This window comes from Eleutherodactylus coqui, chromosome 2 (assembly GCF_035609145.1).
Source record: "Eleutherodactylus coqui strain aEleCoq1 chromosome 2, aEleCoq1.hap1, whole genome shotgun sequence".
Classification (NCBI taxonomy): Eukaryota; Metazoa; Chordata; class Amphibia; order Anura; family Eleutherodactylidae; genus Eleutherodactylus; species Eleutherodactylus coqui.
In genome coordinates, this window is record NC_089838.1 from 190,398,551 (window position 1) to 190,424,184 (window position 25,634).

The 25,634-nt window shown below is 39.8% G+C and overlaps 1 protein-coding gene across 4 annotated transcripts in view; it reads left to right on the top strand.

Moving 5' to 3' along the window:
- The window catches only part of SFMBT2 (Scm like with four mbt domains 2), a 187,468-nt gene that overhangs the window by 71,311 nt on the left and 90,523 nt on the right, over positions 1 to 25,634 (top strand). For all 4 annotated transcript variants that reach the window (XM_066592102.1, XM_066592100.1, XM_066592103.1 and 1 more), the window contains exons 2-4: positions 4,840 to 4,998; positions 12,976 to 13,070; positions 16,406 to 16,646. In XM_066592102.1, coding sequence (XP_066448199.1) covers positions 4,893 to 4,998; positions 12,976 to 13,070; positions 16,406 to 16,646 — 442 coding nt within the window. In that variant the 5' untranslated portion in view covers positions 4,840 to 4,892. The remainder of the gene's footprint in view (positions 1 to 4,839; positions 4,999 to 12,975; positions 13,071 to 16,405; positions 16,647 to 25,634) is intronic.

Consider the following 25,634-nt stretch of genomic DNA (forward strand, 5'->3'; position numbering starts at 1 on the left):
TATCCTTTAATATAGTACATACTGCTCTCAGTGTTTGGTCATATAGCTGTGTATACTATGCCAAGTCACCAAGTCTCCCTAACCCAAGGATCCGATGTCACTGGTAATCTACAGTGGCAACATATACTGCAGTAATCGCCCTGTGTATTTATACATTTTAATAAGCCTTCAGATAAGATAGTGAAGAAGAAACATTCCACTAGAACAGTATGTCCTAATTGGCATGTCTTTGTGCAAAATTACAAGATATCAATGCCACTAGAATACTTCCTGATCACGTGACACTGCTTAATAACAAATTAAGTCAAGGGGTTGTCTTAGGATAGGCCATCAATAGTGACTGATCCTTGTCCAGGATCCCCACTGATTGCAAGGGTGGTGTTTATGCACTGAGCTAGTTACTACAGGAAGCAGACAGCTCAGTTTCCACTGCAGTGGTTAGGCTTAGTACAACAGTATACAATCAAATATAGGTGATACTCAATGGGTATTGAAGACTTATCAATCAGGCATGCCTCATTATTGATTGGAAGAAGAGGTAATGAGAAACACTCACGTGATATTTCCAAGCTCTTCTGAAGTGTTTTATTATTTGCATAGCTTATATAGAGTAATGCAAAGTAGTGATAATAATCATCCAACTATCTAACTAAGTAACATAAGTGCAGCATTTTTCTCCAGCACTTTGTTGCAAATCACAAACAAGGTCTTCTATGATGTTTGAATGTATTAGTTCATTTCACTTGCCCCCTACAAACTAGTTCTAGCCAGTCTGTTCTGCTCTTGACTATATCATGAGTCTTTTAAGTGAACTATGTTAACCTTGGAGGATAATATCCAGAAGTCAAGTGAATTTTATTAACCCCGAGGGATAATGTGCAGAAATCAGCTCAGTGCATGAGCATGCCAATTTTAGGAACACTTGATCAGCGAGGGTCCCAGGCAGAAGACCTCCAGTGATCTACTATTGAGGCCAGTAATAGTTTACAGTTGGACAACCCCTTTAAATAAGTACTACCGTAATTGGCAAAACTTTGAGACCTGTCTGATTAAACCCATGAGTGATCGAATGGGTATTTATGTCACATCAATAGGACACAGTTGTGCTTATTTATTTCCATGTACTTTTGGTCACTGATGCTTCAGACCCGTAGGGAACCTTTTAAAGAGAAAAGTGGTCTGTAAATGAGAACAGTATCTTGCAGTGATGCGGATAATGAGTGTATTTGCAATATCAATATTGGCTTGCTTTAGTGTCTGAAATCAGCAGAGCTTTCATCTATGTAACGCTCCATAACATAATGATGTATCCTTGTCAGAATACCAACAGCTTTTCACAACTTCTTATATTATGCCACTTAACAACATGCCCTATTTATATTTGTGCCCTTGAGTTCAATTTAAAGTGATGGATAGAGTGCTGCTGAGTTAATACATAAGCTTTGCTAGCAGCCACACTCTATCTGTCCTTGATGTCAAACCAGGAGCAGAAATGCTTGTGTTACAAATAGCCCTATTGTATGAATAGAATACATACGTTTCAATTGAACATTTGATGTACAGACTGTGCAGTATAAAACTCCAGAGGGAACAGTAAATATTCATTAGAACGCCATTCAGCTAATGTCTTGTAACTAACCAAAGTGACGATCTATGCACGGTGTACACTGGAGTATTGATGGCTTCCTGCAAACTGTTACATTAGAAAGTCCTGGCTCTATAGACTGAAGGGGATTTCTTTCTCAAGCGCTGCGTTTCGAGCAAATTCTACTCTGGAAGGTATAGATTTAATAACAAGGTTTTTATAAAAGTATTATTGGCTTATTTGCCCAGTTGTCAGTAAACAGCAGTCATCCTATCAGTTACTAACGAGAGGTTTGCCTGCAGATAAAGCGAAGAGATTATTTGGGGCTTAAGTCTTTCTTGCTCTACAGGGTGGGAATGTTTTTATGACTGGATTGAGCAATGTATCTACTGCCTTGTGAAATGTGTGCATTCTTCTGAATTGGCATTACTGTAAACAGGGAAATGCACAGACTCCTTGTAGCTAAGATGGGATGTTGTTGTTTATTAATAATAATTTATTATTGTGGTTCTGGAAATATTTGTAAATTCATGTTTCACATGTAAGAACAGTTTGTGGTCACGTTGCAACAAATGTATTTTAAAAATGGCACTATGGAAAGCTATTATGACACTTAGCCAGTGTCACGCGAACGTATTGGCGCAGCGCGTGCACGAAGTTTGTGCAAAAAAAATATGCAGCATAAGAGCACATATTGAACTAATTACACTAATTGCTCATTTCAATGAATGGGAGCATGGTTGCATTTTTTTGCACGCACAAAAGCACATGATTGGCACACGCAGAGAGTATAGTACAACACTGACATGCATGCACAAATACGCAAGTAAATGCGCTTAAGCCCATGTGACACCGGCCTTAGGGCGCTTTCACACAAGCATATATCGGCCGCCGTTTTCACAGCTGGCCGATATACGCTACCATCTCAGGCGGAAAAACTCGTGAATGGGTGCACAAATCTAACATTTGTATGCCTGTTCAGACAACATGGGGCCACCATGCCGTTGCCTCTTTCCCTTCCCTCCCCCTCAGCGGCTCACCTGCTTTCTCCCGCTCTCTGGCTATTTGCAATGGGGGGGGGGGGGGCAGGGGCAGAGCTAAGCTCCCGCCTCTTGTCCACAGCCAGCAATGGGAGGAGGCGGGATGGGTCGGCACTGAGGTCTGCCCCCTCCCAGTGCAATCAGCTGGAGGGGAAAAGAGAAGGGGAGGGAGTTTAGCAGTCATGCAGCTAAACTCCCTCCCACCTCCCTTCTCTGGGCACCGTCATTGGCTCCCATAGGAACCCATGCAGCAGCCGACGTATTCCGGTCCGAAAGATAGTTCCAGGACTATCTTTTGGGCCTGATATAAAAGCGCCTGGCACTGTATTGGCCCGGCTGGGCACTTTTATGTTGCGGGAATACAACTATGTGATCTGATGCATTGAAATCCAGTGCATCAGATTATAGCGTATAACGGCCGGCTGTGAAAACGGTGGCTGATAAACGCTTGTGTGAAAGAGGCCTTATGCTGACATTAGACAGTATCACTAGTTTTATATGAGATGAAATTTTACTAGGGTACAGAATGAAGTTGAGGAAGTATGGCAAATTTTGTGGAATAATTTCAGGCTGGGTTCATGAGGCATGTCCCCAAACATATGCAGCTGTATGCCTATTGACTTCCATTGAAAAAAAAATATGTACAGAATTATATACTTTTCTTATACAAACAGTTATATTAAGAATGACCATTTTTAAATCAGCCGAGACAAAGTTACACCTTCTGTATATGCTGAAAGGTAACCTATTCGGCACACGTTTGACTAATGATAGTCCATGAGCAAAGATGTTGTTTAGGCCTTTTTTACATGGCTGTAGGCGTTTTTTTGTGCGCCAACTGGCGCCGTAAAAACGCATGAACGGGTGCACAAATCTAACGTTTGTGTGCCCGTTTAGACGGCACAGGCCCCAGATCTCTCCTTCCCTGTAGCTATTTGCAATGGGAGTGGGCCAGATGGGGGCGGAGCTAAGCACCCTTCCTGGTCCTTGTCCGCAACCAGCAATGGGAGGGGTGGGGTGGAGCTTAGCCCCGCCCCCATCCCGCTCCCTCCCATTGCAAACAGCCAGAGGAGAGGGGAGGAGAGAATAGGGAGGGAGTTTAACAGTCACACTGCTAAACTTCCTCGCACCTCCCTTCTCTGGCTGGTGTCATTGGCTCCCATAGGAGCCCATACAGTGGCTAATGTATTCCGGGCAGAAAGATAGTTCAAGGACTATCTTTTCGGCCCAGCGTGAAATTGCTCGGCGCTATATTGGCCCGGCCGAGTGCTTTTACGCCGCAGGAATACGGCCATGTGATCTGATGCATTGCGATCCAATGCATCAGATCGTAGCGTATATTGGCCGGCCATGAAAATGGCGGTCGATATACGCTTGTGTGAAAAAAAACCCTAGGAGAATGTTTCTGAGATTTTTGTGATTAGATGATGTATGTGTATACAGTATGTTTAGTTAGCAAGATGTCTGTAGGATTGGTGGTTCCATTGCAGATCCGGCACAAAATACCAGTATAAATAATACTGCCATGCAGTGCTTCTTCTTACTGTAAAATGCCGGGCAGCTGAGCAGACCTTAATGGACCTCAATGGGGTCCATTCTTCACTGTTTAGGTCCATCCTAAGACAAACCCGTTTGGCCAAGGGATTCCCCTTTCCAGCTCCCCAAATACAGCCGGAAAACGGAACCCCGAGCGCAGATGTGTAAGCAGCCTAACTAACCGCTCTGCCCTCCCTAAGCACAGTCTGCCCACCTGCATGTCCTTTACAGAACAACTGGATTGGACGTAGAGTCGCTGCACAGTGGCTTATACAATTAGTGCTCTGTGAATGTACTGTTTTATACCTTTTATGGGCACCTTATTAATGCTCTTATCTAATAAGTCACTGCCTTATTGTAGTATAAATAGTAAATTCACTCCACAACAGATTTATCAATGTAAAATAACTTTAGCTTAATGAATGGAATATCAGCGTGATACACAATGATCTTAATTGGTTTATTTAATGCAATTACAGTTAGTTTTATTCTCCTGTGCATGAACAGAAATACGTTGATTGTCTGGTACCCAGCTAATATAGTATGGATCTAGTTTTTTATGGCTTCTGTGGAAGTCTCTGTTTGCTACAACTGTACCAATAAAACATTAGATATTGCGCATGATAGTACAGTATATGGACTGAGAAAGTAGTTAATTGGGATGTTTTTTTCGTCTAGGAATAACTTTTCCTACAATGAACTAGAAAGAAAAGAAAAGAGAAATTGTAGTAATGGAGACAAGGGAGCCATCAATGCAAGGAAATCAAGATAAAACGAATCTCCATATGGAAAAATCTAACAGCCCAAGTAATGGCAGTCGCGAATTATTTGGATCAGGTAAGTTTATAAAGATGTTAGCTACGAGGTTATTTACTACTGTATCAGATATTTGCACACATTGCCATGTAAAATAACATAATCTGTCCCCTTAGGCCTCCTCCACACAGCGCTAAACGCTGTACAACATTCCCATTCATTTCAATGGGGCTACTCACACAAGCGCTAAAACGCAGTGTTTTCAACGCTGCCCTTTGAAGCGATGTATGTTCTATTTTCGGCTACCCTGATTACCCCAAAAGCTGCACTACGTGAAAAAAAGCAATATTCTCCTAGCAGGCGCCGTCTGGGGTCCCTCCCGTTGCTCTCAGGGGCTCCGGGCAGGCTTCTGGACACTTGTCATCGCCGACAGAGCATCTTTTGATTGTAACGTGGTTTGAAGTCCCCGACTCCAGCAAGAGATTGCTTTGATTGGCTCATTGAGCATTGCTCTGATTGGCTGAGCCTGTGGCTCAACCAATCATAGCAATCTCTTCCTGGAGGCTGGGTCTCCAAACCCTGTTACCATCAAGAAATGTTCTGTCGGTGATGACAAGTGCCCGGAAGCCTACCCAGAGCTCCGGAAATCAGTGGGAGGGACCCCGGACGGCGTCTGCTAGGTACGTATAAGGCCTCCCTCACACAGGTCTGGCACTTAGCTTCCTTGGCTGCGTTATCAGCTGTGCGGAAAACACTGACAAAATGCATCCAAGCGCTGCTGAAACCGCAGTAAATGCAGCGTTGAAAAACACAGCGTTTTTGCAAATGCCTGAGCGAGGGAGGCCTTAGATACACTACTTTATTGTGAAGGGTTCTAATACACTGTGTCAGTGCACATAATCCAGTTATTCTTGATACACAGTGATATGATGATCAGCAAAAACATTTTTTCCCAGGATCTGTTTTTTTTGTTTCTTGTAGCCGTTTTTCTTTACATATATTTATTTTACAAATTGACGGATTGTTAACATCTTTTCCCCTTTTTTGGCAGTGATAAATCGATCTGTGTTGTCAATGTATTCCTATATTTATAGACAAGAACGATGTAATGATGACTACTTCCCTGTTACATTGACAAGCCCATAACATCGTTGGAGTCAGTATGACTTCCCACTGCAACTACTTAAGGACTGCGGCTTCCACATTCAGGGGCGCAGTACTTAGCGCTGCTAATGACCAGGAACTGATCATGTCAGCCTCCAGGCACATTAGTTTAATGGGACTGTCATTAGGGGCTACGCTTAAAATTAATGCACATATTTATGTCCTAGCAGCATTGTCTCTGGGTAGATAGAGCTGACTTATATGCAGAAATGTATGTTGTGAAGAGCTTAATAAAATGAAATCACAATAGTCCTGAAGATACATATTTTCACAGATGAGATGTGAATTTCCTATTAGGCCCAATGTCCACATGTCTCATGTTAATTATAAAATCCGCGTGTGACTCCTGTTAGGGAGATCCGCACATCTTGCCGCCCATAGGCAAGTAAAAGCAGGCGGATGTGATTTTTTTTTTTTTCCCGGCATGCGGGAAGAAATCTCAGCATGCTTCATTTTCCTGCAGGTCCCGCAGTGACAGCTCCAATTAAAGTCAATGGAAGCCATCCCCGCTGTCACTGTGGAGGTGCTGCGGATCCGCGGGAAAGTAAGGGATTTAAAAACAAAAAAGTGAGCACTGTATTTGTGCTGGTAATTTTTGCTGTGGATTTCACCTATTGCCATGCAAAGAGCGAAATCTCTAGGAAATGTCAGCTATGGTGTCAGCTAAAGGCCCAAAAGGTCATCTTGGTGCGCTACATCCACAAAAAACAAATCCCGCCCTGTATACGTTTATGTATGCTTCATATGAATAAGGGCTCATGCACAGCTTCAAGTTGTAAAGAACTTGTAATATGGCTCCTGTAGCACATTATATGGTTTCCTATACCTTATGTATGCCTCTGATTTCATGTGGACTCCTATAGAGCTTCTTATTACAGATGTATTCAGATACAGATGCAGGCCACAGGTTAGAAGGCTGCTGTGGCACTCCTATTATACTCTTTTTTTTGCTATATCTTTCACAAAGTTCCAGACCCCTAAATGAATCCAGACCCTAGATCAGACTTCAAAATTAATTCAGACCCTAATCCAGGCTCCAAAAGGACTTCAGACCTTGAATTTTAACTATGAACATAGTGCAGTGTTGGAACTGAAGAGGACCTTACCAGGGAGTGAGAAGTGGTAGTTATATGGAGGAGTAAGGCTGCTTTCACACCTGCATTAGCACTCAGTTCAGGGTTTCCATCTCTCTGCTCCGTTTTTGCAGGAGAGAAACTGAAATAAAATGGAAAAATATGGATCCATTTAAACCATTAATTTCAATTGTATTTTTAAAAAATGGAAAGTAAATGGAAAGGCTTCAGTTTGCTTCTGTTCTGTTGGATTTCCATTTTTTGGGTAGGAAAATAGCGCAATCGGCTGCGTTATTTTTCCATATAAAACAATGGAAACCCAGCTAAATGGATGGCCAAACCGCGGCCGTCTGCATAGGAGTGCGTATTGTAATGCACTCCTATGCAAACTTTTAGTGGCGGAAATCCCGCGGGAAATCCCGCGGCGGGATTTCCGCCCGTGTGCAGGCGGCTTATGTTGGAGCTATTTTGGGGAACACAAGAACTTTTTTTATTGAATATTTTGAAAGATAGAATGGACAGAAAACATGTCTGGGATCGTTTTTGGGATTTTTTTGTTATGTTATTTATGTGGAATATATTGTGTTCATTTTTCCGTGCCGCTTAGGGCCGCCTGCAGACGGCCGAGTTGGATCCCACTACGAGAATTCTCACAGTGTGATGCGACCTGTGCCTCGGCATTCACCGTATACTCACCCATCTGGCGTCTTCTCCCTCTGCCCTACGATGTGCCGGCTGGTGTCAGCGGTGACCTCTGCGAGGCTCGCACAGAAATAGGACATGCCGTGATTTACCGGTCAAATCGTGGCTGTCTGCATAGGATTGCCTTATCTAATGCAATCCTATGGCAGCGTGCATGGGCGGAAATTCTGCGTGAAATCCTCCCGCAGAATTTCCGCCCGTGTGCAGGAGGCCTATGGATGCGGTTATACTAATTATATATATAGTTTTTAATGAAAAATTAAACCTTTCTCTGACTTTAACCCTTTTTCTGACTTTTTTTTCTGACAGTAGTGGACTTGAACATCCAATCCCATAATAGCTCATATAATACACTGCAATGCTTCTGTATTACATTATCTTATGTACCGTAAATCTGCTGGGCAGCATATTAGGTCCTAATAGGTGCCCCTAAAAAGGCAACATTGGAGCCCATTTTTAAGCTTCTGGCTGCCATGGTAACCCATTGGCTCCCTGCAATTGCATCATGAGGGGATGATCAAAGTCATCTTTAGAGTAAGGCATCAACTGTAGCACTCAGAAACGATTCCACGACCACAGCTCCAGAACTTGCACCATCACTGTGGCATACTTTCCTGCCGCGACTATAGTGCACTGCAGGGTGAAAAGGAATTAAAAACACTAAAATTATATATGCATCGCGGTAGAATCTAAAGTAAAGAAAAGTATAGAAAGTGAAAATATATGAGATGAGAAGACCAAATTTTACACCTTTTTCATAGACTCCCAGTATTTGTTTAATTTCTATGATTTGCGCAGAATGTTTTAGCGGCTTCCGCAGTCGTCATACGAAAGCTTTGGAACAATAGTGTATTTGTTTGAATAGAGTTGAAAAACCTGAAAAAATGTTGTGCTAAAGAAAGCCACAAGCTAGAAGTAACTAAATAAGAAAGTTTACAAGTACCCTATGAGAAATGTAAATTATCATTGTGGATTTGGCCTTGTATACAGCATCGGCAGCAGACAACTTGGAGATTCTGAGCCCCAATGCAATTTGTAAGAAGGCCCCAATGAAACCATTGATAGCACAACGTCTTCTCATATTGGCCAGATAGACTTCCCAGCCTGGCTGATGACTACATTCTCTGAACTACATGTGGATATATAATATTTTTTGCATTACATATTTTCACCAGCTGACATTTTCTCTTACCATTGAATGTTTTTTCACCATTTTTTGTCATTTCAATCCAAATGTGTCATTATTTAACTGTGAATGGGCCAACCAGGCCACACTGATAAACTGCTCAGTTTAAGTCCCTTCTTTAAAATATAAATAGGCAAATAGATGTCATGCTACTTAATGATTGCAATCTAATTTGTCAGCTTAAACTATTATCTAGTGAAGCATGGAAGTCCAGTTTATTCGGTATCACATATTCTGCAATGTATTCCTGAAGGATCAGCTGAATGGCCTGCTAAAGATAATGAAACTTGGCAGCTACCAACTTAAGATAGTTTTTAATTGCTTACACAGCAGATACATGCTGAGCACAGACAAGTCTTAAAAAACTCCCCAGAATTTTCGGAAATATTTTTAGTTCCAGCACTCTCTTGATTGACGTGATTAAGCAGCAAGATATTCAGATTTTTTTTTATAACCGTGTAATTGGCCGTAATTATCTTTTATTATTGTTCTTCGTGTCAGTAATCAGGAGCTGCGAAGTATATTATTTAATATGAGGTTTGCTATATACGTGCAATATGGTAAATTCTTATTTCTCCTCAAGATTATTACCTTTTTATCTATTATGTATTGATTTAACATATTTCCATTTATTTTATGAGAAAAAGAGAATTTGGTAAAAAATAATTAGGACAATGAAATAAACTGCATATTGTAAGGCTCTAGTCCTACTACTGTAGTGGGGTGTCCTCTTCCCCTTTGTATTAGGATGGGTGTAATACATATAGTTGGGTTTCCTTATTTGTAACTAATTGTTCCAGTGCAGTGACTGAACCTTAGTGGCAAAAAGGGGAAACTCTCTGAGTTCTTATGTTTGTTTTAGCCGTCATCTGCCACATTAAAGGGGTTTCCAGGGCCTAGAAAAAAGCCTTAAAATAAAGAAAAACTGAATTCGTAGCAATCCTGGCTGCTCTCTGTTCAGCGCTGCAGCCCTCGTGCCCACCGCACGGCACCCGGAAGGAGTGGCAGGTGGTCACGTGTTATACATTGTGCATATAACAGGCTTCAGCTGCCATAGAAGAATCACCACTGAAGCCTGTGAGTGGTTGAGTGGTCACGTGCACAATAGATGGCATGTGACCATTCTTCATTCCGTCCAGGTTCTATGCAGCAGGCTCCAAGGCTGCAGCGCTGAACGGCGAGTCACCTAAATAGGTGGGTCTTCCATTTTTCTTTATTTTAAGGCCATATAACCCCTTTAATCACCTTGTAAACAAGGCCTTAGTGTCTTTCTTGAAATGTCATCCGGCTGGGGTTTGGGTGGTGGTGGTAAGGGAGTTATTTCTTGTGTGCTATTGCACCCCTTATTTTTCTGGTATTACGCCATATTATCCATTATTGCACTCTTGCTGTTAACAGGACCATTTGATTAATACGTTAGAATTACTTGAGGAGACGGAATTTCCTGTCTTTAGTATAATATTAGTCATTACATCAGAAGAGAAGGTTTTAGGGGTTCTGATTTAGGACACTTTCACAATAAGTCAGTAGTGTGGCCAGGCAGCAAGGAAAGCAAGTAGGATGCTTGGCTGTATAGCTAGAGATATAACTAGTAGAAGGTGGGAAATTGTGATCCTGCTGTATAGAGCTCTGGTGAGGCCACATCTGAACAAGTCCAACGATGAGCCACAAAAATGATGGAAAGTCCCAAAAACAAATCTTATCAGGAAAGACTTAAAGGACCTAAATAGTACCTGTATTTTCACCTTTGGAGCTCTTCTGCTCCATCGGCGATTTACATCTCCTTTCGGCAGCTGAAGATGGCCTCATATGACTAAGCGCTATACGGGGCCATCTTCAGCTGCTGGAAGGAGCCAAAAATTGCCGATGTAGCAGAAGCACTCTGAAGGTGAAAGTGCTGGTACTATTTAATTTGTGTAGCCTGGAGGAGCGATGGGAAAGGGGAACATGATTGAAATCTTTACATATGTTAAAGCTATAGATGGGCTTCAGCAGGGATATGAAATGGGAACAATATGAGGTTGATTAGTTGGAGGAAAAATCAGAAGCAATGTCAGGAAATATTATTTTAGTGAAAGAGTAGTAGATGCTTGGAACATTTATTATTTCCATACACATTTGCATATTTGTACTATAAATGATAGAACCTGCATTAGTTATGAATAGAAATGTATTGTAGTTATCACTTCATCATTACACACGGATGAAGTAATAGAACTGTTGTTGAAATCTCATTTATGCTGTATAATTGAAATATAATGGAGTTATTCCAGGACTCGAATTAGTCTTTGTAGAAACAATTATCTCATATGCTTCTTCTAAGCTGCATTAATGTACAGTTATATCCCACCACAAATTGTATTATGTTATTACCACATGGAAATGGGATGAAGGATTAGATTTTTAATGAAACAAATTCTTCCATTTCAATTTTGATTTTAATAAATATTAGATTACAGTGATTAGAGTGCGTCTTAATGTCAAAGAATTGTTAATTGATTTTCATTAAGAGAAAACGATGTAAAAACAAAAACATTCTAAACCATTTCTTCAATATGCCAAAGACATTCTAAAACTTATGTCATGGTGGTAATAAAGAGACATGATATGATACAGATGTAATCTTATGTATATCACATCTTAAAGGGTGCGCAGCTCCTACCAGAATGCGGTGCACAGGGCAAGCAGCTGATCATTTCGGGATCCCACATTCGGCATCCCCCACAATCGGCTGATTTTGCAGAGGGAGACATGGCCAGTTCTACATTTCCCCTGCATCAAACGCCAATCATAGAAGATCCACCAGAACAGGAGCCACTCTTACTGAGCAGGTCGCTATTTTGGTTCATGAAGGGGGGTCCAAAATAGGGGAACGGCTCTCTGAAGCTTATATGCCCTGTTAAAACATATTAACAAAGGTGATGCTCTTAGCACAACCCTTTTAATTAAAATTCAGAAGTGAAGCTCCTCATTGGAGCTGATATAAAGGCACAGTATTACGAATTCCCTGATTTACGGTACGTCGTAGGATCCTTTTACCTAGATAAATAACTTTCCCATGACAAGCACCGGTTGGCAATATAGTAAATGGTCAGTGCTGTTTTATTATCGTTTACATTGTTTTGTAACACGAACACTTTAAACTTATGAACGTTAGACAATTATCATGGTTTTATAATTACAATACACTTTTGAAGCTCATGGGTTGAAGATAATGTTTGCCTTCTTTCTATACAGATATTTCTCAATGATTGCTTATGCGAGACTCAATTTCCCTAAAGGGGTTTTCCTGGCACAAAAGAGAAATTCTGAAAATGCTGAAAACTAGGAGGTGCAGCTAAATAGCGGCAACCTGTACCTCCTGTCTGCCATTGTGGACCCTCTTCTTTGTCCTGTGCAGCCGCCGATCTGCCGCTGTTTACATGCATCACTTCTGCAGTAAATACAGCAGCAGACTGTTACCTACGACTTCGAGCATGCATAGAGCTTGTCTCCCACCCAGCACTGTAGCTCCGCCCACTGCTCACAGGTCCTACTACTTACCAGCACCAACCTCCCTCTCACTGACTGCGGGAGAGCTGCTGAAGCAGACAGACAGGAGCTTCCGGCACTCTGACCTGCAGATGAGCAATACTGTGCAGTACTTCCTGTCCTCCCATCATGCACTGCTCACAGGATGTTGGAGGCTATGGACAGGAGAGGAAGTATCAAATGTGGACAAGATGTCAGAGGAAGTGGAGATGACAGGGTGACAACTCCTCTCCTTTTTAAAATCAAACTAGTACTATATGGAAAGTATAGCCGTCTGGCACGCGAGTCACTCGCCACACCAGAGACACCAAGTAGAATTTCAGTTTGAGTGAAGTTACACTTTAATATTACATGAAGTGTTTGCTGATAGCACATTCTTATTGTCTCTTTTTCTATCCATAGATGATGGCTCCAGTGTTGAAGACACAGATTTCAGTTGGGATGAGTATTTGGAGGAATCCGCATCTGTTGCTGCACCTCACACTTCTTTTAAGCATGTATGTATAGCTTCTATTCTTCTATAAGGCACAGTTTACATTACTGTTAATGTTTTCTATTGTTCAGCTCTGTCCTTGAAGTTAAACAGCAAAAAAAAAACCATGAGTCATGAATCTGGATTATACTGGGCACAGAAGGGGCCAAACGGACCCCATTGTCTAATTGAGTCAATTTGGCTTTTAGCATGCAAGCAGAAATGCTCCCATACAAAATAGTGCAGCATGCTGCATTATTTCCCTGAGGATTGCATGCCTGATCTGTGCTGGGAGCTCTGGACGGAGCCTCTTATGCAGATATGAACATAGCCCAACACCTGGTATCACAAAGCAAATTGGATATCAAAGCCATCGGGCTCAGTTATAAATTCAAGAGAATCATCTACCGAGTTTTCTTTCATGTTGCTTCACAGAATTTACATTTCTAACATGTAAGATGTTTAATGCGTCCTGCGGAGGTATGCTACTGTCTGCCATTGACTTTCATTTTTCACTATCCACGCAGAATGTACTGTATATCAACATACCTTAAGTCTTCCTTCATTGTTGCTGCCATGGTTCAACCCATTCCTAATTCCTTCTTCATGTATGTAAAATAGTCATCACATTCACTATAAGGGCTCAGTCAGACGAGCGGAGATCCGCGCAGAAAAACGTACTGCAAGTGCGGACAAAAATCTGCACTTGCCAAAGAAAGAGCATATGGGTGACAATGGACGCGGTCATGCGGATTTTCGCCCGCACGCGGTGTGTTTTGTTTTCCGTGCGGATCTCCGCTCATCGGACTGAGCCCGAACAGTATGCATCAGTGGTCTAGGACAATGCTCCTGCTCTTAGGGCAAGGATCCTGCAAGATAGAGGATGGACACAGTGGTGACATCATGAGTGCTGCTCCATATGAGAGCATGCGGAAGTATCTCATACTACTGAAGCACACTGAGCATGGAGTAGTCCAAAAATCCAGTGGTCATTTTACGTATGTGAAGAAGGGCCTGGTAATGTGATGAAAACCATCTGCAGCATTGAAAAGGATGGCACCATTTATGTTATATCTTCATGTATAGTTACATTTTTCTTTTAGTATCCGCTTGTACTGAAGTATGTAGATCGCTATGCTTTTCAGTACAGAAGAAAAATAAATAAGTTTCCAGCAAAAATATTCAAAAACAAACCACATATTCTACTTTTTGGCCTACGTCCGGCCCATTAAATTTGTTAGAGCATGCCAACTGTAGTCAATGAACATGATGTGAAGAGAGTCTTGCCTACATTTACTGTTCAGCTGAAGGTAATCTCTAGCTGCATCATGCCATGGAGAGTCTGAAGATATTAGACTTTTCACTCAGCACTGGAAATTAAATCTTCTAATTGTTATTAATTCATATCCATTAAATAGAGAGCTGAGCCGCTGTTCATATCGCCTTTAGGCTTTACATTCACGCATGTGCCTGAGAAATCTCCCATTGTGTGCGCCTAACATAAAGCCCCATGAAATGCCAGTGTATGTCATACAGTACCACACAACATACATAGTGCCTCATGTTAAAAAAAATGTTTGTATATATAAAATGTGTTTTTTTTCTGCTATGGCCTATTGTATAGGAAAGTGCAGGAGGCGGAAATTTCTTATATACTTAAAAAAGATGTCCTGACGTATACCAGGTTGGCAGTTGCCTCAAGGACACTATTACATACAGTATTTCCAATTCTTAGACGTTCCAGATACATTTATACACATATGGGTAAATTATATTTCCAGCTGTTTCTATTTTTATAAGGTATGAAATTGCCTGAAAAAAGCAGGAAAAACAATACACTCGGTGTGGTGTCACACACACAGTCATTTTTTGGATGATTTTGCTTTGTTTTTTTTGTGAAAAAATGCTGCTGCCAGATGTTTGCTGTGGAGTTTTTTTCACTTGTGCAGTTTTTGGGTCAGTGCCATTTTTTGCTATTGCAGCAAGCTGTAGTTATGGTATGTTTTTCTTGCGTTTTTGCATAATCTTCTCTATAATAGATGAAAAACACTAGAAAAGAAACACATGTTAAAATTGGGTGAATAAAAAAAATAAACACATGTACCAATTTAATAAGACTGGATATTTTACATGTGTGTTTTAGGGTGCAGTCAGACGACCGTATATCAGCTCGGTTTTCACGCCGAGCCGATATACGTCGTCCCTCTCTGCGGGGGGGGGGGGAGTATGGAAGAGCCAGGAGCAGGAACTAAGCTCCTGCCCCCTCTCTGCCTCCTCTCCACCCGTTTTCCACCCCTCTGCACTATTTGCAATGAAAGGAGGCAGGACGGGGGCGGGGCTAAGTTCCGCGAATTAGCCCCCACCCCGTCGTGCCTCTCCTCATTGAAAATAGTGCAGAGGGGCAGAGAGGAGGCAGAGAGGGGGCGGGAGCTCAGAGCACTGCTCCCGGCTCTTCCAGCCTCCTCCCCCTGCAGAGAGAGATGACGTATATCAGCTGGGCGTGAAAACCCAGCAGATATCGGTCGTCTGAATCCAGCCTTAGAGTAAAGAAAAAACACTAGCGTGTGAAGAAAGACGAAAGGAGTTAAGATTAGGAAAAAAATGTTATTTTTTTAAAGATCAATGACAGCCTTTACTGACCCTTTATTTTTATGCCAGATATACTCTTTAAAATCTTGGAAAACCTCTTTTGCACTATTGAAATGGCAAAATCGCACAAAAATCAACGAGATGTCCGTCATTTACTGAGGAAGATTAGGAGGCGAAGAGAATACATTGACTATAGACTGGAAATCCTTACTGATGCATAAAATGCGCTTCCTTTCTTGTAGTATGAACTCAGCTTTTCTCAGAACCTCATATATTAGTCACAATCTGTAAATGCTTGAGTGTTTTTAAAGCCGCTGTAATTCTCTGCTTGGATACCTGAGTTATACTGCATTAAAATATATGCAAAATGGAAATAGGTAGAAATATTAAATAAGAAGAGCAATTAAAAAAAGAAAATGAGAACATGAGATTTCCAGACTGTAGCCATCTCCTCAAATTTTAGAAATATTCCTGCATTTAAATATTAATGGACTCTGTCTTGCAATTAGAGAGCTAGTTTAAGCAATCAAATCAGTTGTGACATTTACTTAAATGAATTCTAAAATTAGTATTTTACCTTGGTGCTAGAATATCTAATCCTTGTATTTTCTGTATGGGCTGTACGTTATGTATCCACGACGTATGGCTGAAAATACTAATGTCAACTTCTATTATATGTCTTAGCGAATAGTAGAATGGGTTACTCTGGATAGACATCCAAAACTTTGTGTCTATGTGATATGACTTAACTCATTTCTTAACTTTCCCAAGGTTGAAATTAGTCTTCAAAGCAGCTTCCAACCTGGAATGAAACTGGAAGTGGCCAATAAGAGTAATCCAGATACTTATTGGGTGGCTACTATCATTACCACATGTGGCCAGCTACTGCTTCTAAGATATTGTGGCTATGGAGAGGATAGAAGAGCCGACTTCTGGTGCGATGTCATGACTGCCGACCTGCACCCTGTTGGTTGGTGCACACAAAACAACAAAGTGCTAATGCCGCCAGATGGTAAGATCTACGTTATATATATCACTGATTCATTCAAATGCTTTAAGGCTTTCGTAATGGGACATCTGTTATTTATATAGTGTACACATTCACTGCATAAAGCAGCTAAATATTTACTTTTAGCCAACTTTTTTCTATTTTTTGAGATCTACAATATTTAAAGTACAGTTTATTATAAGCAAGAACAACCGTTATTATCTACAAATCATCTATTACACTACATTTTAAGAAGCTAACCTTGTTTCTTTAGTTTCTTTAACCCAATAAAATGAAAACTGCTGACAGCAATGTACTCAAGGGTGCTGCAGCCGAGTCATAACGGTAGCATAAAATTATTACATGATGCGGTTTCTTGAGGATGGTGAATTTCCCTTTTACAATTCTCTTATGATCTTCTCCGAGCCTTAAAATGTTTCCACGTATAAGCAGATAGAAACATAGATAGGGTTAAAAATATAATTTGCTACGTTTCATAGTGTTTTATTAATACTATTTCAGAGTTACTCTGTGGAACGATTTCTATATCTGCTATAGATATACCTTCATAAGGTTACATCTGGCTTCATGAGCAATTTTCAATAACCGCTGAAGAACTGGAGAATATTTATTTGTACATACCACAAATATGTTCATAGACAAAGGTTAACTGGCATAGAATGATTTAGATAACATTTCTTAGCTCTCATTCCCTATCTATGCCACATTTGGCAAAGCGCTATATAAGTTATACGTTATCTACAGGTTGCCAAAGCATGCCACATGTAACAAACATATACAAATGGAGGGGCTAGCTTCGTCAAGTATCTGTTTTTTTTCCTTGTGAATGGCTGAGTGTTCATGTATATCATACATACATATATATATATATATCGGACTGTCTTCCTGGTTACCCAAATGTTTAAGAATGCCTGCAGTATCTACTCTAATTTGTATCATACATTTTACCCAACAGTTCTACATGGTTGCATACGCTACAATACTGTATCCTCAAGGTACCCCTAAAATGTATATCTGCCAAAATGACACACTGTGACAAATATTTATCACCAATAACAAAAGGAATTCTTCACAGTTCATTCCTAGATTTTTTGACCAAAAAAGGGCTTCAAAAGAATAGACAAAAAGGGCTGTAAAAGAGGTCTAGCGTGAGTATTTGCCTAGCTGATAGTGCATGTTAGGTTATGTTCACACTTTCAAGTTTGGCTGATGTGCTGGGAAAGCTTCTAGCACTCATGCTGAACATACAAGGCCTCATACAACAAATGTATTCCAAGAGTGTCTTTATTATATAGGGTCCTTTTAGACAGAATGAGAAATTGTTGGATGACCGTCGTTTGTATATAAACTGATGGCATTGTTTACATTTTTTTCCCTTTTCACTTGATTACACTGGTCAACAGTGAAGATCTTTCCGACTTGAAAATAGTTATTTCTTAATCATTTCATGATGGAAGAAACGGAAGTGATATTGAAAACTTTAAGTTATCTCTTGGCTCTGAGACGTAGTTTATTTAAGTTAAATATATGTACCTTTATTGAGATCCGCAAGGTTAGATGAGTGACAATGGGACAGTCGGGATAGGTTTTCTTACTACAAGATAAAACTCTGGCCCCCAGGGGAAAATCTCTGCCCTGGAGAGAAAAATCTTCAGAATAATCCTCTGGTAGAAAGAAACAAAATTCTTTTGCCCCCTCTACACATAAAACTTGAACTCATGAAGAACTTTGTAAAGGGGATGGACCAGGGTGAAGAAGCTTTTCAGTATCTCAGAAGACAATTTCTACAGCTCAGTGATGCTAAAGTTAAAGAAGGCATCTTCATTGGCCCGCAGATTCGTCATCTTCTTAAAGATAAAAACTTTGAGCAAGTTCTTCAGGGTCATGAGAAAGCAGCATGGGGGGTATTTTAATATGTTGTGCATGGCTTCCTGGGAAATCGAAGAGTTGACAACTACGTTGAGATTGTGAATAAACTTAAGGTTACAGCATGTCACTCAAAATCCCTTTCGTACAATCTCACCTGGACTTCTTCCCTAATAACTGCAGTATCGAAAATGGAACAAAGGTATCAGGGAAAATAGAAGCTTCTCTACTTGCGGACTACTGTTGGGCAGTGACAAGAGATGCCTCAAAAAGGGAGTACAAGCGACTGACAAAGAGAATCCCTTCACGTGATTAAGTCCTTTTATTTGAAGTTAGTGTATATATAAAATCAGAGTTAGGCCTACTAAACTGAATCTAATGTCACATTCATTTTCCTCGACCCCAAATTAGGGTAGTTTAGTTATTTTGAGAAAAGAAAGAACTTCAAAGTGTATTTTTTGTATTTTGATTTGAGATTAGTATATCTTAAAAAACAGTCCTAATAAACAAAATCTAATGTCATATTCATGTTTCTAGACCCCAAATTAGGGTAGTTTAACTATTTGGAGAAAGGAAAAAATGTGCGTTTATAATATACACATTTTTTCCAAACTTTGGATGAGCTGGATTTTTTCTTCAGTGGTTGGCCAAGCATATCTGTGCTCTGCTTATACATTTTGGAGGAGAGTAGTGAGCTGGTTTATTTTCTGCTTTTTCTTCCATAGGAAAGTATAGTCTGTTGTGTTTTTCAAAACAGAGACACACAATAAAAAACGTTCACCATGCTGTAAATGTTTTCTTCTTTTTTTAACAAAAAGAGTCAGTGGTTGACATAAGCCACTGCATGTCTACACAGTGGCTACACCTCAGGGAATACTTCTGATGTATACCTCTCATGAAAGCAAAATGAAGCCTTATCTCATAAAGCAGGAGGGGTAAGCAGATGACAGAATTGGAAAATAGAAGTTCAGCCAGAAGTTGGATCTTTGTTCACTTGATAACCCTAAAGACATTAGATTACTGACAGATTCCACTGAAAAAGGCAAGATGCAGATATGGTTGTGCCTTATAACATATGTATAAGTTTTTTAGACTTAGTGTTATAAGAGGCTCTACATTGCAGAGATCACTAACTTTTCATCTCACATAATCTAACTGGATCATTTGTTCTTTAAAAACAAAATTGGAGACTTTTGCACCCTGTGGTAATGTTGGGGAAGGTGTGCGTGTGACTACCACTTGATCTCTTTGCATGTTAGTTAAAGGCAAACCAATAGGGAACGGGAAACCATTTATTTTGAAGGTGGAGTAGGAGTTAGGACATTTCTTCCGACTCCACATAAAATGAACTCTGACTGTGATGCTTTGGTTGTGTGTAAAGAAAAAGGGAATTTTCAGCATCTACCTAAGACAATAAAAAAAATAATAAAAGAAGGTAAATGATGTGAATGATGCCAATGACATACACAGATTTGATGGTCCTGAAACGTGGTTAGATTGCATTGGGGAAAAAAAGACATGGTTGCATTGTTTCATACTAATGTGCTTAGATTGCACCCTGTTCACCACCATCTGCATATCCAACAAGATGCATATAAACTTTTGATCATAGAGCAAAAAAAAAACATTTATCACTCCTGAAGTAAATAAGCGTAGCTTTTAGCCTAATCCGAAATTCGCAAAACCTGTTGTAACAGTTCTTAAAGGGCTCGAGGGATCTTTGTTGCTTTAAATTCAAGCCCATTCTTGAACTTCTTTTTAAGTTGGAATCATCAAAACTAATTTGGCTTGTGACGTCCTTAATCCCTTCATCTCTAAATTATGTCAAATTCTGTTTTAAAGTCTTACTAATGTTTATTAGTTTTTGCTAGCGTTACAATAGTAAGCTTCAGATGAGTTTATGGCAGACTTCCAGAAGCTTTCCAATGTACTGCACTAGGCCATTTGTAGTCACATAGAAAGATATAGGGTCTCTGGGTTAACCCCTACAGGACGTACAGTTACAATACAGTGGGGTGCCGGCTGTTGCTCACAGCTGACACCCACTGGCAAGCGTTATGATTTCTTGAAATTGGGAAGGAAAAAACAAAAACGAAAAAAGAACTGGATTATTATGTGATTAACATATTAACACTTTTTCACTATAGTTTTAAATTTTATGCACGTTAAACTGTATGCTTAAAAAAATTAAAGACTGGAAGATTAAAAGGATAGCCATACACCTGCATTAGCAGTTTGCAGAATATGTGTCCGCCCGACAGCTGTTTATACTGATTTCGCCAAAAGCATGCACTCTGTTTAGCTGAGTATATTTTCATGGGGAGAAGGGAATAAGTTGCTGCAAGATGCCTATAACAGTGGCTTACCTTTCTAGAGAGCACAGGGTTGGACATACTGAAATCCAACATGCCTGATCCTTTTTTTTCCTAATGTGTGCTTGAAAAACATTGGCCGAACAGGTAATATACATGGTGGGTCACATAAAAGTAGCCTACTTCTGATGTTGGCACCACACTCTTTGGAATAGGCCATAGTTCTTTCATTTTATACAGTATAAGAAATAAAAGCTGCACTGATTGGTTGCTATGGGCAACAAAAACAGATTCTTTTCAGACAGCTTTCATAAATCTGCCCCATGGTATATTTACTGCAACAGTGAATAGTTACTGTTAAAGGCTATGTGCGAAGCAGATTAGTTAAGGAAATGCAAGAGTTTTTCTCCAACATGTACCCACATACAGTAATGAAGTCAAACCAAGTTTGCTGCAAGCATGAAGAAACCGAGGGCTCCATTAGTCCAGATGTCCAAAGTTGACTTTGACATTCAGGGGCGAATTGCAAATAGCCTTTAAAAGGGGTTTATCTAGACCCGTTTGAACAGCTTTATTACCACCTAGCACCAGAAGAAAGAATGTACTGCTTTTTCCAGCAAGGTGGGGCAACATGCCTCACCTCCCATGACTCACTGTTACAGTTCATGAACTGTTTACAAAAGGGGAAACTGTTAGTAAAGGATTTTGACCACCACATTCTGTGGACTTGTTTATTTGTAAAGAAATTTAAAGCAGAAAGATTCGCCAATAATCCGCATACCGTAGATGAACTCAAGAAAAACATCACATACACTGTCTGTAGCATCACGATTGAAGAGCTGCAGGCACTATCAGCCAACATGTTGTGATGTCTTCAGAGGTACATAAAAGTGAACGGGACCACTTCCAGCATCTGTTGTAAAATGTGGATAAATCAATAAGGCTTTGGAAAAAACAATCCACTTGCTCGTCCTTCCTATATCAGTATTGTCAGAAACAGGCTACTTTTTCGTGACGCACGGTGTACTTTTAACAGTTGCCCGGTTCCAATTAAATCTGTGGGTTCAGCTGATGTTGATCTAATGTGTATAGCTTACTTTAGATATTTATAAAGTTGCCTAAATCTTAGCAATCACCTGAAAGAAAAAAGCAGAATAATGAGAAAAAAGTAAACAAAAACAACCACATATGCTATATCCAGTCCTGCATGCTATTCCCTGGTGTTCACCATTGATACAGCTAGTTTATTGAATTGAAATAATTGCAAAGTATACGGAAAGAAATGATGTGGCAGCTGGAATCAACATGTCTATAAATTAACTCCATATAACACTGGTTTAGAGACACCGATTATCGCTCAAAAAATCTTCAATGCGCTGGACAGCTCCGGCCCGTTTCTAATGAAACGCGGCTAGGAGCAGATTTTTCAGGCGATTTTTTTTGGCCCCCGGTCACGCGATTTGCGGATGCGCATCCGTCATGCGATCCGCAAATCGCGCGAAAAAACACCCGTGTGACTAAGGCCTGAGTTTGTCTTTATTATCATACACAGCTACGGTATATTCACAAGAAGACTGGATTCACATATATAGTGTTTTATAGTATTTTCAGCTGCATTTTTAACTGGATTTTTTGCGTTTCTTTATTCTTTGCAGTGAGATGTTACTGTTACGTTTATAGTGAAATATTAAGCATACTGCACACGCAGTGGCTTCGTCTGTTTTTGTGACATTTTTGTTTTCAAATGGGAATGGCTAGGTATGACTTTCTTCTCATAGGATTCTCTATGGGATTTGAAAAACATTATAAAAACTGCATATTTTAAATGTTTCAAAATTAAAAATGCCAGCAAAAACATCAGCATGTAAAATACTTGGAATGTTTCTGAGGCTCATGCACTGCATAACCATGCATGTTTCTCTCTAGATTCCCCCTGTACGTCTCATACACGATCCATTGTAAACTAATGTACAGTGTATTTAAGTGCTTACACTTCAGAATCTATCATATACATATTAAAATCCTTTTGCCCTGAAAGACTGGTAGGGCAGAGGAGACAAAGGTAAAGCAGCAGTTCTGCATTACCCTTGGATGTGATAATCTATTCCTTTTAAGAAAGCAAAATTCAGCGATAAATGCATAGTGATCCAAAAATAGGAAGAAAATTCCCAGCACTTTCTTAAAAAGTTTAACTTTACTATTAAAGATGAGCGAGTATACTCGCTACTGCACATTACTCGAGTGAGTAGTGCCTTAGCCGAGTATCTCCCCGCTCGTCTCTAAAGATTCGGGTGCCGGCGTGGGTGACAGGTGAGTTGCGGCGGGGGGGGGGGGGGGGGGGGGGAGAGAGGAAGAGAGAGATCTCCCCTCCGTTCCTCCCCGCTCTCCCCCGCCATTCCCCGCCTCCGCCGGCCCCCGAATCTTTAGAGATGAGCGGGGAGATGCTCGGCTAAGGCACTACTCGCTCATCTCTATTTACTATTTACTAATAATCCATAAAAATGACAGATGTAGTGACCGCACACAACAGCATCTACACTTTTCAAGCCTTAACGTTCATAGTCATGGCATGGCAGGATAAATGCATAGGACACAGGAAAATATTAGACTAAGGTGGTAATTGAAATAAAAGTTCATGTGTGTATATATATATATATTTTATTATTCCCCCCCCCCCCTCTCTGAATCTTTAAAAAATAAAGCCTTTTCGTTTAAACAGCAAACAAAAATTTGTGTGCTGTGCCATGAAGGGCAACACATTTCATACCCATTCACTAATAATGTAGTTGTTCCAAAAACAATATGTAACTTCCAGGTTCTCACACCCAATAAAGTGGTTTGTTAGCGTCTGGGTCTGCCAGGAAAGCATGTAGAATGGAGAATGCCATTTCTTTCTTGGCATATTTCACTGGGGTATATGGAAATCTAAAGGGAGGTCTGGCTAGGTCACTTTATGCATATCATAGTGTAAGTCTGACACGTGTATTCACAAAATATGTATAGAGTAGTGCAGATAAAAAAAACCTGTTTCTGATCGGTTTATCATATTAGTCATTAGGAGAGATTATATTTTAAGGGCTATGTTATTGACCTCTTCGTTATGTAAAAAGGTTATGTACAATGCAGCATGGTTATCTTGTTTCTCTAGCAATTGAAGCCCTAGTACTGGGGACCAGCAGGCAAAAAATTGGGCCAAAATTTCAAATGCAACACACAAACAATTGTAAAATGTTTCAGTGCTGGTACAACTAGACAGATGTGTGAGCTCTGTAGTCAATCACTGGCTACATCAGTGTCTATCTATCTCTCATATCTATCTATCTCATATCTATCTATCTATCTATCTATCTCATATCGATCTATCTATCATCTATCTCTCTATCTATATGTATCTATCTATCTGTCTCATATCTATCTATCTCATATCTATCCATCTCATATCTATCTATCTATCTATCTCTCATATCTATCTATCTCATATCTATCTCTAATCTATCTCATATCTATCTCTAATCTATCTCATATCTATCTATCTATCTATCTATCTATCTCATATCTATCTATCTATCTCCTATCTATCTATCTATCTATCTATCATATCTATCTCTCATATCTATCTATCTCATATCTATCTCTAATCTATCTATCTATCTATCTATCTCATATCTATCTATCTATCTATCTATCTATCTATCTATCTATCTATCTATCATATCTATCATATCTATCTATCTCATATCTATCTCTAATCTATCTATCTATCTCCTATCTATCTATCTATCTATCTATCTATCTATCTATCTATCTATCTATCTATCTATCTATCTATCTATCTCATATCTATCTATCTCATATCTATCTATCTATCTATCTATCTCCTATCTATCTATCTATCTATCTATCTATCTATCTATCATATCTATCTCTCATATCTATCTATCTCATATCTATCTCTAATCTATCTATCTATCTATCTATCTATCTATCTATGTATCTATCTCATCGGTCTCATATTTTATTCAGTACAGAATGACCAGATTGTGTTACATTTGTATTTGTAAAAGAGAAATGTTCCTGACAGTATGATCATACGGTTGATGTATACTTCAAAGTAAGGAGCTGCATTTGGTTACAATATTGACTTCACTTATATGACATTTATTTTAAACTACTAAATCAGAACCACTTTTCGAACATACACATTTTATATTTCTCCTATGAGGTCTTGCAAACAGGGTGAAGAAATGCCAGTCAAGTGCCAAAACATTACATTGATTGCTGCACTAGAAGATAGTTATTGCTTTTTTGCCTGAGGGAAGAGCAGTTCTTAGTGAACGTTGAAGCCACCCTGTCATGTTCTTGAAAAGTGATTTCATGTGCAGTTCTGAGCCTCAGAGGGTTGACTTCGCTAAAGATAGATTGAAGAAAGGCAGAGCAGCTGAAGCTGTTGATTGTTGGCTACGGGCAATGATCTGCCATGGTAGCTGCGTACTTTTTAAATAAGGATTATATGGTTCTTGTATAATGGAAAAATAGTCCATGGAATTAAATATTTTTAAGGGTTAGTCCATCCAGTTTTTGCAACAGCTGGACTCCCAAAGCAATGTAAATGTAAGGATTGATGTAGCCTTAAAGAGGTATTCCAGGCAGACTAACATTTTAAAATCTAGTGTACATCATCACAATAAATCACTGTACCACGTTTAGGTACGTTCTTCATTTTCTATGTTATGTGACCCTCCACCTGAAAAATATCTCCACTTCCTCTGACATCTTGTCCACATTGGCTACTTCCTTTTCTGTCCCATAGCTT